The 15,244-nt window shown below is 41.4% G+C and overlaps 1 protein-coding gene across 2 annotated transcripts in view; it reads left to right on the top strand.

Annotated features, from left to right (window-relative positions):
• Positions 1–15,244, top strand: part of DGKI (diacylglycerol kinase iota) — a 452,274-nt gene that overhangs the window by 214,841 nt on the left and 222,189 nt on the right. For both annotated transcript variants that reach the window (XM_061198082.1, XM_061198081.1), the window contains one exon: positions 13,421–13,492. In XM_061198082.1, coding sequence (XP_061054065.1) covers positions 13,421–13,492 — 72 coding nt within the window. Of the gene's footprint in view, positions 1–13,420; positions 13,493–15,244 lie in introns of those variants that run through there.

Below are 15,244 nucleotides of genomic sequence, written 5' to 3'. Positions count from 1 at the left end.
CATAATTATGAATTATTTGTCTATAAATTATATGTACTTTCATATATAATTAAAGTAAATTAAATTGCAGGTAGCACTAATTAAATGGGAAAATGTCAAAACTACTCTTTATTGTAATGAATATTGTTAAAAATGAATTTAAAATGAACTTGTGCAATAATTGAAATATACCCATCTAAAGGAAGTATCCTTAATGACATTTTTGTATTGCAAAAATGACAAAAATGATTTAAGACATTCCATGGGGGTGTGGTTGAGATATGGATGAATAGTGAAAGGGATTAGAGAGTCTAAAAATAATGGAAAGTACTGATCTGGAGCTTTGGGGGATGTTTCCTTCAGTAAAGAAGCACCATTCTTTACTGGTTTAAAAATGTGTGAGCCCTGGAGGTCAGCTCTCAAGAGGCCCTGCAGAGTTAGGAACAAGGAAAGGAAGTTCAAGGGTGAGGATCCATTCACCAGTTAGGCAGGTTTGGTTATTCGCCTGTCTGTATGTTTGTCCAGATGCCATTAGCCTCAGGAGGATTGTTGAGAATGTAAAGTGGGTAATACAACAAGTCCAAAGAAATCTAGCCTCTCCATGGAGCCTGTGCCCACATAGCTGCTGGAAGCCTGGCTTTTCTTTCTGTCCTTGGCTGAGTATCAAGGAAGGAGATAAGTGCAGCTACCATTCTATTCCCTGCTTCTATGCATTTGACTGTTAGATTCCTCATATAAGTGGTATCATACATGATGTAGTATTTGTCTTCCTGTGTCTGGCTTATTTTACTGAGCATAATGTCTTCCCGATTCACCTGGGGAAGGGGAAATGGAGAGGTACAAAGGGTACAAAGGGTACAAAGTTTCAGTTATGCAAGATGAATGAGTCTTTGAGATCTAGTGTACAGCATAGTACTTGTAGTTAACAATACTATATTGAATACTTGAAATTTTTCTAAGAGGGTAGATATTATATTAAGTGTTCTTATCACAAAAGATAATAGTAACCAAGGAGGGCAGGAGGAATCTTTTGAAGGTGATGGATATGTTTACGGCATAGATTGTGATGATGGTTTCACAGGTGTATACTTGTTTCCAAACTCATCAAGTTGTACACATTAAATATGTACAGCTTTTTTGTATGTCATTCATACTTCAAAGTGGTTTAAAAAAGGGGGGGATAGGGGCTGAGGGCTCGGAAGCAGAGTGTTCCTTGCTGTGGTCTCCAGGTGGTTAAGTCCCTCAGTTCTCACCTGTAGAGATGTTTTGCTACTGCCACTGCTTCCCTAGTCTTTGGCATGGCCAGCGTCCTAGTAGTTACAGCTAATGTGATGCTCTAGTCACTCTGGTCCCTAATGCTCTTTCTTCAGAAAAGGCTTCGCAAGTGAAGGCACGAGGATCGTGCAGAAGGAGGAGTTGAACTGCAGTGCAGCTCCAACAAAGGCCTCAGCCAATCCCATAAGGATCTGGAATAGCCCCTCAGAGTTGCCCTGCCTTGACCAGTCATTGGATGTGGGCTGTCCTTGGCCAAGGTGACTCTTTTAGGCTTAGGGCAGTGCTTAAGGATGGAAAGGTGACTCCTTGGAAAGCCATCAGCCTCCAACACTCCTATCAACTGGGAGAATGAGCTGAGTGCCTCAGGCCCGCAGCAGAGTTTTCTGGGTGGAACATCAACATCTACGACAGTCCGTACCTTGTGCTTCTCAGAGTCACTTGCTTCATAAAATACATGTTCGGAAAAGTTCCTCCGGGATTCTGGTTGGTCTTACTTCCTGGGGAAACATTTAAGAGGAAGGTTAGTGGGATACACTACAGCCCTCTCTCTGGCAGCTGGTCTTAAGTCTGCAACTGATGTTCACATCTCCTTCCTCAACCACTCTTTCTGTAGTCACCTCATGCTCAATTAACTCTTCTTGTCCAGGTGATCATCTGTTTGGGCTGTTGGAACAGAATACCCTAGATTGGGTAGCCTGAAAACAACAGAATCTTATTTCTCAGTCTGGAGGCTAGGAGTCCAAAGTCGAGATGCTGGCAGATTCGGTTTCTGGTGAGAGCTTACTTCTTATTCATAGATGACCATCTTCTCGCTGAGTTCTCACATGGTAAAAGGGACAAGGGAGCTATAAAAGTCTGTTTTATAAGGACACTAATCCCATCGTGAGGGCTCCATTCTCATGACCTAATCACCCTCTAAAGTCCCCACCTCCACATACCAACACATTGGGGATTAGGTTTCAACATACGAATTTTGAGGGGACACAAGCATTCAGTCTCTAGCAGTGACCTACTTGGTGGAGTGACCAAGACCCTTACCCTACGCAGTCTGATCCCCTGGTCTTGGCTGTTGCACTTGTCTATTGACCATCAAAAGTTTTCAAAGAATTAGAAAGGATGCCCCAGTGGCTAATCTGGGTGCCAGATATTTTCTTACTGCCTCCATTGTCAAATAACTATCCCCCACCTAATGATCAGGATCAAGATGGTGACGCCTTCCTGTGCCTGCTAGTCTCTTGACACAAAGATGCCAAAGTAACTTGGTGCAGTGATAGTTTCAGGTTTAAGGTCCTCCTGTTATCCATGGTGGAGATACTCCCCATCTGGTATTCAGACTCTCAGAGCCCAGAGTTGTGGAGAAAGGAAGCACAAATTCCCCAAGTGGGCCAGTGGGAGTGATAGTAGGCAGGGCTCCTCCTCCTCTCACTCCTTGGTCTCTGCACCCATGTATTTTACCATGGAAACACAGCACTATTTTTTTTTTTTTAAACATCTTTATTGGAGTATAATTGCTTCACAATGGTGTGTTAGCTTCTGCTTTATAACAAAGCACAGCACTATTAAATGATCATGAGTTTGGTCAATATACTGAGACTAGAGGATGGTGCTCATAGGATACCCTCTCAAAGCTGAAGCCCATGTCACATCTTCAAAAGACCTTTCCATCTCTCTGTCAGGCCTGTAGCTTCTTGGTGGTGTGGGATGTGGTAGGACTTATGTATCTCATGGCCATATGCCCACTCCTGAACCTCCATTTCAAGAATACAAAAATGTATTCTTTGGTCTGAAAGTGTTGTATAAGATCCCGTGTTGGTGGGTCAAACACTCTGTGAGCCCTTGTGTAGTAGCGCTGACTGAGGCCCTGCAGAAGGAAAAGGTAAACCCATACCTACAGTATGTGTTGATTCCGGTCAAGGTGACTTGCTCCCACTTCCAGAGTGGAAGGAGTTTAGTGTAATCAGTTTGCCACCAAGCATCTGGTGGTTCCCTTTCAGGGTTGGTGACATATTGAGTGTTCAGCTTTGGTATCTTTTGCTGGCAGGCTAGACAGTCAGCAGTGATAGTAGCAGTAGTGGTAGTGGAAGCCCATGCTGCTGGACCCAGCTGTAGCATTCATCACTGCCATCATGGCTACTCCACTTCTGAGCCCATAGTGCTATGGATAGCTCATGACAACGTGTGGAGTCTGAGTTGTTATATCTAAGTTTTTAGTTCTTATACCGTGAATGCTCTCTGGTGGGCATTAATGTGCAGTACAGTGATCGTCACTTTATGTTCATCCATGTGCCTCTTCCCCTGATCTCCTCTTTCCTTCCAGGCCCCTGATCAACTAGCCAAGTCATCTGACACTACCTGTAAGTCATTATATATTCTTATATCAGGCTACTTATCTTTTCACAGAAAGTGGGGGACCAGCTGCTCCCCCTGAAGTTATGTCCCTTGGGAGGATTTCTTCTCACTTCTGTCCCTCAGGACCTCCTGGGTAGGCTTTAGTGAAGTAGTAGTCTACTTTTGGCTTGGACTCATGTGCCAAGTTGACCCATCCATGAACCAATCACAGCTTTTTCCTTCTCTTTCAGATGGTCATAAGGGATCCCCAAATTTCCATAGGTGTGAGTTGAATGAGAGGCCTAGTACTATAACAGTGGATAATATGGGGAGTCTGAGCTACCTACTCATGTGTCTTACTTGTGTTCTTTGGTACTGCTGGTGCCAGATCCCATATGTTCCCATTTAAATGTAACAATGAATTGCAGCTGGGCCCACACAACCTTATGACTTAGTGATCTGACAGAACCCAGCTCATGACTACCCGGTGATTCAGGTATTCCTCCACCATAACATAGTAACATACCAGGTGCTGTTTTTTGAAAGATATACAAATCTCTCCTACAGATGGCACGACCTCATTTCAGAATCCTAGAGTCTATGTTGTAATTCTCCTATTGGTGCTTGTCATAAACTCTATAGCACATCTTTTCTCCTTCCCAATGCCTCTAATAACATGGGGCCTGCTGCAAGTGACAGGGCCTACTTTCACTGCAGACTGGACCCACTGCAGAGTTGTTTCGTGTTCTGTGCTCTACTCTAAGCTGGCAGCATTTAATATCATCCAATAAACTGACTGAGGCAGTATTCCTAAGTGTGGAATATATTGCCTCAGAATTCAAAGAGACCTACAGAGTACCGTGCTTCATTCTTAGTGGTTAAAATTGTGAAATGCAATAATTTGTCCTTTAGATTGGGCAGGATATTCTAGCTCACCCTGGCCCACTAAACCCTAGAAGCTTCATTGATGTGTGGGACCTCTGATTCTTCATAGGGCTTATCTCCCCACCTTCTGTCTCACCAAAACCTCCAATATACTTGCCACTTCTTGCTCATCCACCTTAATATGATACCTTTGATATGGTGGACCAAGTGGTATTCTTCAGAATGTTCATATGGTTCAGGTTACTTTGCACTATATTTGGATAAGATTCAGAAGACTTAAAAGCCCTGGCACAAGGCTGTAAAAGTACAGTGTTAACCCTAACAAGTGAATGCACATGGTTTTTGATTCTCCTTTCAGAGAGGGAAGGAAAATAATTCATTTGCTAAGTCGATGACCATAGGTCATATACTCAAGGCCAAAAGATCCCAAATTTGACACAGTAGCTACAATTAGAGTATACTGGGTTGCATTTGTGGTAGTCCAGCATTATTCTCCACTATAATATCTGGTTTTGTAGGAGCCCAGCTGGTGAATTAAATGGGGATATTTTGGGGAACACCACCACTGCCTCCTTTAGTCTTTAAGGGTGACACATAAAGAGATAATAATTTTTAAAAATAAACATAGTAACATTATCATAACATACAAAATTAATCATTTAATACCTATTACTTCTGAGAATGTGACATTGGTTTTGATTTAGATATGACTGGGAGGGTGGTTGAGTGTTTCACTCGGGCTTTCTTACTGTGCCAGCACTTACGCAACAGGCCAAGAAACCAGTATTGGAGTTCTGCCAAACTCCCAGCATGTTCACTCCAATTATAAAATTAGGGACCAGGGGAAATAACCCTGCTGGGTTTGTGGAGACAGTAGACTCTCTATAAACCATCCCTGGTCTAGGACTCCTTTTTTTAAACTGGACCTCATACATCCCTACTCTAGTAGGGGACCATGATGCTGTTTCATACTCCAGTGCTTGGGTATACATGTTGACCTGGACTCTTGTCCAACAGTCTTTAAAATATTTGAACATTTCTTTCTCCCCACTGTACAACTACCCAAGTAAATGGACCAAGTAGATCCTTTTAGATAGAGTCTGGGGAACTGTTGCCGTAGACTCTTGCTGTGATGTTACAGGATTCTCCTGGGAACTTGCCCTTTGGGTTCTATCTTTGAAAACTTCCTTTAGTCCAGAAATGGGGCAAAATATCATGACCCTTTATTGGAGCATTTGCCCTCATATTTCTTGATCCTCCATTCTTGATTTCTTTTTATTGTGTCGATTAATACGTCTTTTATCTGATGATCTGTCTTGCCTCTGGGAGGTCGTGCTGTATTAACCATTTGGTCAAGCCGCCATGGCGGGAACTTCAGTCTTGCAGTAATTGCATCCACCTTGCTTTAATGGTTAAGTGCTGCCACATGTTCCTTATTATTTCGGAACTTTGTAATCCTAATTGGTATCAAGAGTGCTCACTCTGTAGGATTTCCTACCATCAGGCCTAACCTACAGAGGAGAGGAGAGTTTCTCAACGATGATGACACCCTTCTCACCAGCACATTTCTTATTGTTTTGGTAAGTGGAATATCCTTTAGGCCCTCTTGCAGGACAGAGTCAACTGATGGGTTTTCCAGCTGTCCCTGGCATGCCACGGCAACTCTAACTTGCCTATTTCTGTGAGATTTTGATGGTTTCTTCCTCTATCACAGCAATTCTGGCATTGCTACTTAACATGGTCTGTTTTTTTGTTCAAGTTTTCAAACGCCATTCTAGTATTAGTGTTTGTCCTAGTGTTAGCACCATCTTCTGGGGTTCCTGATAATGTGTTAAATTCTCTGTTGTAGATGAGTGCTCCAACATTGAGAAACCCTCTTTTATCCAGCTTTAAGTCCTGCCCCCTTTGTCCTACACTCTCAGGACCCAATCCCATACACACTTTCCCTTTCCTGCTGGTACATATTGGTTAGTCATACACCTAGATCTTTCGAGATGCAGTCCTTTTTCTCTCTGAGTGGCCTCTGCACGTTCCTGGCTGGGTACATTGGTGTGAAAATATTATTAGGTCATCTGAGATACTACCAGGAAGAGTAGATCTAACACTAGGATGGCATTTGAAACTTGAACAAACAAACAAAAAAAACACCAAAAAAACAGTTCATGTTAAGTGAAATAGGGATGCCAGAATTGCTGTGATAGAAGGAGCAGAAATTAAAATCTCACAGAAATAGGCCTGCTAGAGTTGCTATATTAGGGACAGCTGGAAAACCCATCAGTTGACTATTAAAATCCCAAGTGAAGTCAAAACTATTTCTAGGTAGCAGAATCTTTTCTTTCTCTAAGGCATGCATTATCTGGTGATATTCCTTTGACATAAATTCATGAAGCCAGGAGGGACACAATCAGAGTAATTTAGGCAAATTTTGTAAGTCTCTTTCTCCGTTGTTTGGGGGCTGTTATAGCAAAACAGTCTAAGTTTGAACAAAAAGTAAGTGTAATTAGTTTTACCAGTGAAAGCGCATTTTCCTCAGTTAAGAGTGGAGAGTACAGCCAGTTATTTCCTGGAATGTCATACTGTCAGCAAGATTATATAGATTATATGGCTTCTCTGAATATCTGTAATGATTTGTAGCTGGTAACTGTGGTAACATCAATTTTAAAAAAAATAGTTTTTTGTTAAAAACAAATTTTCCAAAAAACAACCTTCTTGCTGAATACTATCAGCGTTAAAATTATACTTTTTATTGGGAAGGTTTTCAATTACGGGGCAGTCAGAGATGGACATTGATTTTCATGGAAGACCATTATTATAATTGTAGCTGGTTGTGTCATTAGGTAAATATTTTCATGTAAGGAACTTCCCTGGTATTCTAGGACAAAGATATAAACCGAACAGTTAAAGTTATGTATGCAGTTTTGGCCATATTGAATATAAGTATCTGAATAAAACATTTTTATCCTAGAATCAGAAGGGTGATAAAAATATGAAATATAAACATCACAGTTAAAATAGTTAACACTTAAATTGAAATGTAAACCAGTGACTATTGTTATAGGCTTAATTTCAATTATACATTAATTGCAAGGTTAAGCCATTGACTTCCATGAAGTCATCTGCCTCTGATGACAATGTTCTGGACATCACGTCTTAGGCTCTTCATACAGTCTGACAACTCTGTGGTAACAGTGTTAACTTATGCTGAGAATCCTGTGCCCTGAATTTTGCTTTTCCCAGCACCGCTCTCCCCAGGAGACTCAATTTATGACCTATAGCTTGTAGCAGGGGCTGTCAGATAAATTAATGGAAAAAGCAGAAACTATCTGAGGATAATAAGACTGACTGGCTCGGGTTAATAAATCGTAATTACCAACATTAGAATGGAAAGACGCAAAGGCTCTATTGAGGAATAATAAAATGTCAATCTATGTGCCCGAGTCAGTGATTACCCTTGACGGAGGGCATATTATGGACAATAAGGGCATTGATAAACTTTCAGAGCTCTTAATTAATGCCATAAAGTATATTATAGTTAAACCCAATGGACAAGAATTTAGATTTTTCAATGATAATTCTAATAAAGTAACTGTAGATTCACATAATTTGTAGCACTGTCAGAAGTTATAAAAAAATTGGTTACCATAATTCAATTTATAAAGATATTGTTTATTTTAATTCAATTTTCAGTGTATGTTTACATTTTGAAAATCTTGAGTGTTTACAAAAATTTTAGCTTAAAAGCGGTAAAATCAGTATAGGAGGCTTTAGGAAGTTCAGGTAACTTAGATTTTCTGTGAGTAAATGAACCCTAATCTTGCATAAACTACAGTATTAATGGTACCATTTTTACACTGCGATAAAGCCAAGGAAAAGGCATATTATAAAATTAGCCTAATATCCAGTGATTCGCACTGCCAGGCAAGGGTACATCTATCTGTGGAAAACTGGGCTGAATAGTTTGCTGACAGGAAAAAGTCAACAATTTGCATGTACAAGGAAAGAGATCGGTTCATGGTGACTTTGCTAATTAAAGTTTGAAGTTTGAGCTCTGGATAGGACAGAATTAGTCCATAAGTCTGTAGATCATGGGTTAAAACAGGTGCCATTTTTTATTAGTCAGAAAAAATTTTCAATTAGGTCGGTGTGAGTTTGCATGTGGGTCACTCAAAGGTCAAACAAATGTCGTTTTCTATTGGTTAGAAAAAAGTTTTCAATTAGGTTGATTGGTGTGGCTCTGCACCTAGGTCACTCAAAGGTCTTAGCTACTCACCAGCTTCAGCTGGTCAAACCCTGAAACGTCATCACTGGTTGTCAGCTTCCGCTGGTTAAAAGCAGCTGCATGGGAACGGCACAACCGGTTTGAGATGGGCTCCGATTGGAAAAATTTCCTTTTACATTGTGAGTATCAAATTGCTGTGGTATTTTTATCCCACTGGATAAGTTTACAAAAGTGCTATAATAGTTTTATTTTAAATTTTTCTAGAAATAATGAACTTTGCATCTAATTAAATGTGGGATGAACATTTTAGATATTAAATATAAAATGTGTAAAAGAGTATATACATTTTTCAAAAATGAAAGGGAGCATTTGAACAAAAATGAAGTTCTCTGTGTTAAGATAGATATTAATTTAGTCTTATAATTCCCTTGGGTTTGCCTTTTGTAATACTTTGTGAGCCTTGAATATGCAAGTGGATATGGAGAGGTTTATTTTGTTGGTGATGGTTAAAGTTTTGGAGGCAAGAGCAGTATCAACTCTTGGATTGGATCAAATCAAATCAAACAGGGAGTCAGGCTACAGTCAGGAAATTCCCTCACTCAAACCTCAGTTAAATACGTAAACAATAAAATAGTTTGTTTCAAGTAAAGCCCTTTTTCCTGGTTTCAGCCAAGGCTGTAAAACTGAGTGCTATTTGGTATATGCCCTAGATTGCACAAGAGAAAGAGGCAACAAAGCCAAAATAGCCCTTAAAAACCAGAGTCAGCTGAAATTCAGTTAGGGCATCTGTCAGTACCATAATATCAGATTTGGGCCAGAATTTAAAAATGGGTAATTAGGAATCTGGCTCTTTTTGCTGTGCTGAGATCCCAGCCAAAACCTCCCCATTGCAGGTGGTCTGTAGGAACTTGGTGCATGAAGGCTCCAGTGTGGTTCTATTTATGTCTTTATGTTAGACAGTAACCGTGAAACCATGGCCACTGTGACTCTGCCAGACTAGAGAATCCAAAACAAAGCATAGAGCTGGTTACACCAGGCTCATTTCCAAGGGACCCATCACGGTTCTGCATAAGCGCAGTGCCCAGTGCCCCAGTTGTGGCTGGCCTTGTTGTTTGTTTCTAGTTTCAGCCTGGCTGTCAGGGCTATGCTGGACTGTATCTATTTCTCCTTGAAGTCAGAAGGCCGATAATCAATAGAGGGATGGGCTAATGCTTTCACTCTGTACCACTGAATAGAGTATTGCGAACTAATCACACGTGGCACACTAGAGGACTTTGTCAGCAAGGGGTTAGAAGAGGTTCCAGCAATAAATGGACTCCTTCACTTATGTGAACTGTGTTATAAAGAACTTTTCGAATGCATTGCCTCATTTGATGCTTATAACTACTCAGAGGTGTTGGAGAGGTTTGTATTTTTATTACCATCTCCAGGTGAAGGGAGAAAGCGTTAAGTGGTTTGCCTAGCATGTTTGCTGTGTCTAGAGCAGTTGGACGAGAGCATAGTGAGGGGGCATATTTTCAGGTGGTTTGGGTTAGGTTTTTAAAGTCTGGATAGCATGAAGTTTGTAGTTGGGTTACAGTGTGGTAGCAGTGATGTTCTTGTTCAATTAATCAGAAAATATTCATGCCATGCCTATGATGTTCAAAGAACTATGCTAAGCTGTAGAGATCTATTAAGAAATATTACAAGGACTTCTCTCAAAGAGCTTGTAATTCCACTGGCGAGAGAATACATATGCACGTAAAATAACCAACAACTTAGGGCAGCTGTTCATTGATGCCAAGGGGAGATACAGGTGGTGAGGCCTGTAGGGTTAGGAGGAGAGATTACAGTGAATTGAGGTGATCTTGGAACATTTTCTTTTTAGATTTTGTAGTGGAAGTAAAATTCAGATGCTGTATATGAAATAGTGGTAGGCACTCTAAATGGTGGGTTGGGAATTAAAAAAAACAACAAAAAATGGTAAAATGGGCAAAAATGGAAATATAAAAGAATAGAGCATGTTGTAGAATATAATTAATCCCATCTCACTATAGACAGGAATTTATAATGGCTGGGAGTGGGAGATTGATGTAGAAAAATTGGCTGAGAATATTATGGATGGCGCTGAATGTCAGTATGAATAGTTTGTTCTGTAATCTCGGGGAAAGAAGTAGTCATTTGAGTATTTAAGATTGAGGCTGATATTAAAAACAACAACAACAACAGCATTTTCCCTGATGTCATGGGCCAGGATAGAATGAAGAACACAGGGGGAAACAGACTACCAATGGAGAGACAAGTTAGCAGATGGAACAGACATCCAGATGTGACGTGACCAGTCAACGGGGCTTGATGCCTGCTGGACGTGGGGTCCAGGGTGGGAGGATCCCACCACACAGCCAGGGTTGTCTTCAGGAGTCCCTGCTCAGGCCCTGCACCAGCTCCAGCATGCTTGCTCTTGGCTGCTGGCTTCCTTCTGTGCACAGCGGAAAGAGCTCTGTAGCTATAGCTCTAGCTCTGAAGAGCAGTTTTATTCATCTCTTTTTTTGCTCAGTCCATCAAGAGCGGCTTGAGCAAAGAGGAAGAACTTTTCAAGTGACTCTGATGTGAAGTCATTCCTGCCTATTTGGTGCCATTTCATTTCACATTGAATAGTTTGTGCCCCGTCTTTGAAGGGACCTCTCTACCTAACCCTGTGGTCCACTGGACTCGGTGTCCTCCCTGGAAGCTATTTCCGTCAGGCAGTGATAACTGATGCCAGGGGCTGTGCAGGTTGTGGCTGGCTGCCACAGCAGTAAACCTGTGGACGCCAACCTGTCCTAATAATTCAGTCCAGGTGTGTTTTACAAAAGTGCATCCTTTGCTGGGGAAATGGTATTCTCCTTGACAGAGGAGGTACAGCAAGACTCATTGTTTGTGGGGAGATGAGTATATTTGGTGTCCTTAAGGCCACCCCAGTTTCAGTATTCGCTAGGAGGACTCACAGGACTCAGTGTATATTACTCACAGCTGCGATTTATTATAACAAAAGGCTACGAAGCAAAGACAACAAAGGAAAGGCACGTGAGGTAAAGTCTGGAGGAAACCAAGTGTAAGCTCCAAAAGTCTTCTAACGGTTACAGAGGGTGTGCTTAATTCTTCCAACGTGAGTTGTGACAACACGTGTGAAATATTGTCTCCTAGTTTCATCAGAAGCTCGGTGAGTAGGGTTTTATTGGGGGCTGGTGACATAAGCACATACCCTGCTTAGCACATGCCCAACCTCCAGACTCCCAGAAGGAAAGCAGGTGTTCAGCATACATCAGGCTGTTTGTACAAACAGTTCAGGCACAGTGAGTCACCCTTAACTGTTCTGGGAACCGGGGAACCCCTCCTGAAGTTCAAGTTCCCGAATGCCAGCCAAGGACCAACGTTCCAAGCAGGGCTTTGTAAGGAGAGCAGACTCATGCTTGTTCTGTGAACTCCTCTGCCCTGAGTGATTCTATTATTACTTAAGCTGTTGAGAAAGGGATATTGATGGAGAAACTTTTCAAAATCCAGGAGAGTCCGGTGTTAAGGAAGAGGTCCTGTTTCTAGAAGTGAGAGTTGAGGTTGGGGAAAAAAGAGGAGGATTCAAGGAGGAATTGCAGAGCACAGAGGATTGACACTGGCCCCGGTCTTATGTCCACATGCAGGAGATTGGAGACGGAGAAGGAGACCTGCAATGTGTTTTAGGAAACCAAGAGAGGCGAGAGGACCAAAAAGGAGGAAATGCTCATTAGTATATAAAATGCTGCAGATAGTTAGGAATTATGGGGACTGCAAAAATGCTGTTGGGACTTCTTTTAATAATGTGTAAATTGAGTTTTTGTTTTTTTTAACTTAAAGTTATCTGTATACGTTAAGCAAGACTTAGTCAGCCAATGCCTTAAAAGCTTTCCTGCCCGTCACATCTTTCTGTTTCCTTTGGATCACTTTACAAAAGCCTTGTTTTAAGATTTTTTTGTCATTGATCTGCATTATTTTGTTTGGCTTAGATTTCACAGGCAGATAGAAATGGATGAGCTTTGGGAAAGCTAAAAAAAATTCCTTGAGCGTTACTGTGTACTTCTCTCTGGTAATTATTTAGGGACAGAAGCAGCCAAAAAGCATCTCTTCCTTTCTTGATGGAAAAGTAATTCTGTTTGTTCATTAAGAGGATTGTGTTTGCTATTCCATTCATCTCATTGCTGCTTGCTGGCGAAAAATGGAAATTGAAAGCTGCTTGTTTTGAGTCCCAACATCCTGGGGGATGATGAAAGAGTTTGCATTTCCTCCTCTACCCTGGGACATCTCCCAGACTGTCACTTCTAGGTCACCTGCCTCTCTCGTGCTTCATTTCTCTCTTTGTGGGTTCTCCATGTTCAGGTTGTATAGAACCTCTGAGATGGATGACCATTATAAAGAATCATGTGAACCAAAAGTGGCTCTTTTTTTTTTACTTACAATAAAAATGTATCAGAACCTCATTTACTTGGGAGAAAAAGAACAACGTTTTTGTGTCTGACTTTGAGTAGTGTTAAGGAAATACTGGTGCCTCCTCTCTCACACTCCAGGGGATTCGGGGATAGGAAACTCTTGTGTGGTAGAAGTTGGAGATGCCGCAGTGCCGAGTGTGGCATTTGCCATCCCAGTTACCTTAAGCCTGGCCTTACTTCGTTGGGCTTCAGGAGGGCAGATGCACACTGTGTTTGAAGTGGTTTTAATTCTCTGTTTCTTATTCTGACATCCCAGGGCTTCCAGCAAAAATTCTCCTTCCACAGTAAAGAGATTGTGGCCATCAGCTGTTCCTGGTGCAAGCAGGCGGTAAGTTTGGGGATGAAATAAAGTGGGCTCGTGTTTTATCAAAATCGACTTATGTCACTGCTGGAGTTCCTGTCTGTAAGTGGAACGTTATCCAAATTTATGTATTATTTCTCTCATGGGATCTGTGGAGGAAGAAAGACAGATCAAAACTATAGAACTATAGCATAAATGAGCTGGAAGAAACTATAAATTAACCCCTTTATACATTGAAGCCTGGGATCATAGATTGGAAAATCCTCTCCTGGTTCTATCCCTGGGTTTAGAATCGAGGGCTTTTCACTCCTACGCCACGTTTTCCCCACTACACTAGATTGTCGATGACTCCTATAGTGGGAGATTGCAACCTTAGATAATCCCTCTGACACAGGAATTCAGGCATCTTGGTTCTTCTGTTTTGGATGTGTGCAACTTTTTTTTTAAATGGGGCTGTGTTAGGATAAGAGTGGTCTTGTATCCTTCTTTAGGTTTGGATGTTGTTATAGTTGGCTGTATGCTCATTGAAATGTAAGTCTTTCTTACATTTGAACATATATACTGATCAGGTTCCAATGGTAATTTCCCTATTTACTTTTCCTCTCTTATCTTTTTTTCATTTTTTAACAGCTCTGTCCCAACTAGATGGTTCATTTTTTTGTTTGCCTATGGACCTGTTTTTTTCTTTAACTAGACAATGTATACTCTAGCTCATAATTTGGCAAACTATGGCCTGTAGACCAAATCTGACTGCTGCCTGTTTTTATAAATAAAGTTTTATTGGAACACAGCCATGCCCATCATTTTTGTATTATCTCTGGCTACTTTCATGCTACAGCAGCAGAGTCGAGTAGTTGGAGCAGAAACAGTATGACCCTGTAAGACTAAAATATTTACTATCCAGTCCTTTTATAGAAAAAGTCGGGACCCCTGCTCTAATCTCTCAATTCACCTGTTTTTTTGTTCTTTTTTTTTTTTTTGAATGACTGTATAATTACGATACATTGTCCCCTCCCTGCACAGCCAACCTGAAAAGAAAGGGCTGTGCTGTTTTAGCGAGGGTAAGGGTTTGAAGGAAAACATCAGGACTCTACACACAACAGCTTTACCTAGCCAAACAAAGCCACAGGGCAGGAGCAGAAGATGCATTTAGTTGAAACACATGAAACTGACATTTTTGTGGGTCAGAAACTTTTGAAGTTTGGCAATTCCATCAGGTTCAACCTAATAATCTCTCTGGCACAATTTTCCTAGGCCCGCACATGTCAGGAGGATCTGCTGTCACTAGGTAGGGACGCCTTGGTCTGGAAAGCTCAGTGCTTGTGGTGTCACCCTCCTGGCACATTTTGTATTCTTGGCATTTCCATCTCCTTTCAGTTAATTGTTACACGAATAATCTTTGTGCTTCTGTTCAAGAACATGTTCACAAACGTAAGGCCATCCTAGTCCTTGAATGAGAATATGGCATCAAAGCAATATCTCCATCTGGACAGGAAGAAGCAGATTTAGGGCCCAGGGGTCCCCAGCTCCGTCTGTGCTGCTGGTTTCCCTGATCTGGTGAGATGTTACTTGCCAAGTAGCATCGAGCTGGCCTCGGATAGGCTGTGCGTGCTCCTGCCCCCGTAGCTGCCAGGTTGTGGTTAGGTGGTTGATCCAGGGTTATTCAATTTGGGAACTCAATCCCACTTGACAGTGAGCACATGTGCTCTCTTTTTATTAATCTGTAGTCCAGTTGAATCACTAAAAACCAACTTTCGCTTGACCCCTGTGACAGAGTTT

This window comes from Eubalaena glacialis, chromosome 8 (assembly GCF_028564815.1).
Source record: "Eubalaena glacialis isolate mEubGla1 chromosome 8, mEubGla1.1.hap2.+ XY, whole genome shotgun sequence".
In the NCBI taxonomy this organism is placed as follows: domain Eukaryota; kingdom Metazoa; phylum Chordata; class Mammalia; order Artiodactyla; family Balaenidae; genus Eubalaena; species Eubalaena glacialis.
The sequence above is the reverse complement of the archived record's forward strand: the minus strand, read 5'-3'. Positions and strand labels throughout refer to the sequence as shown.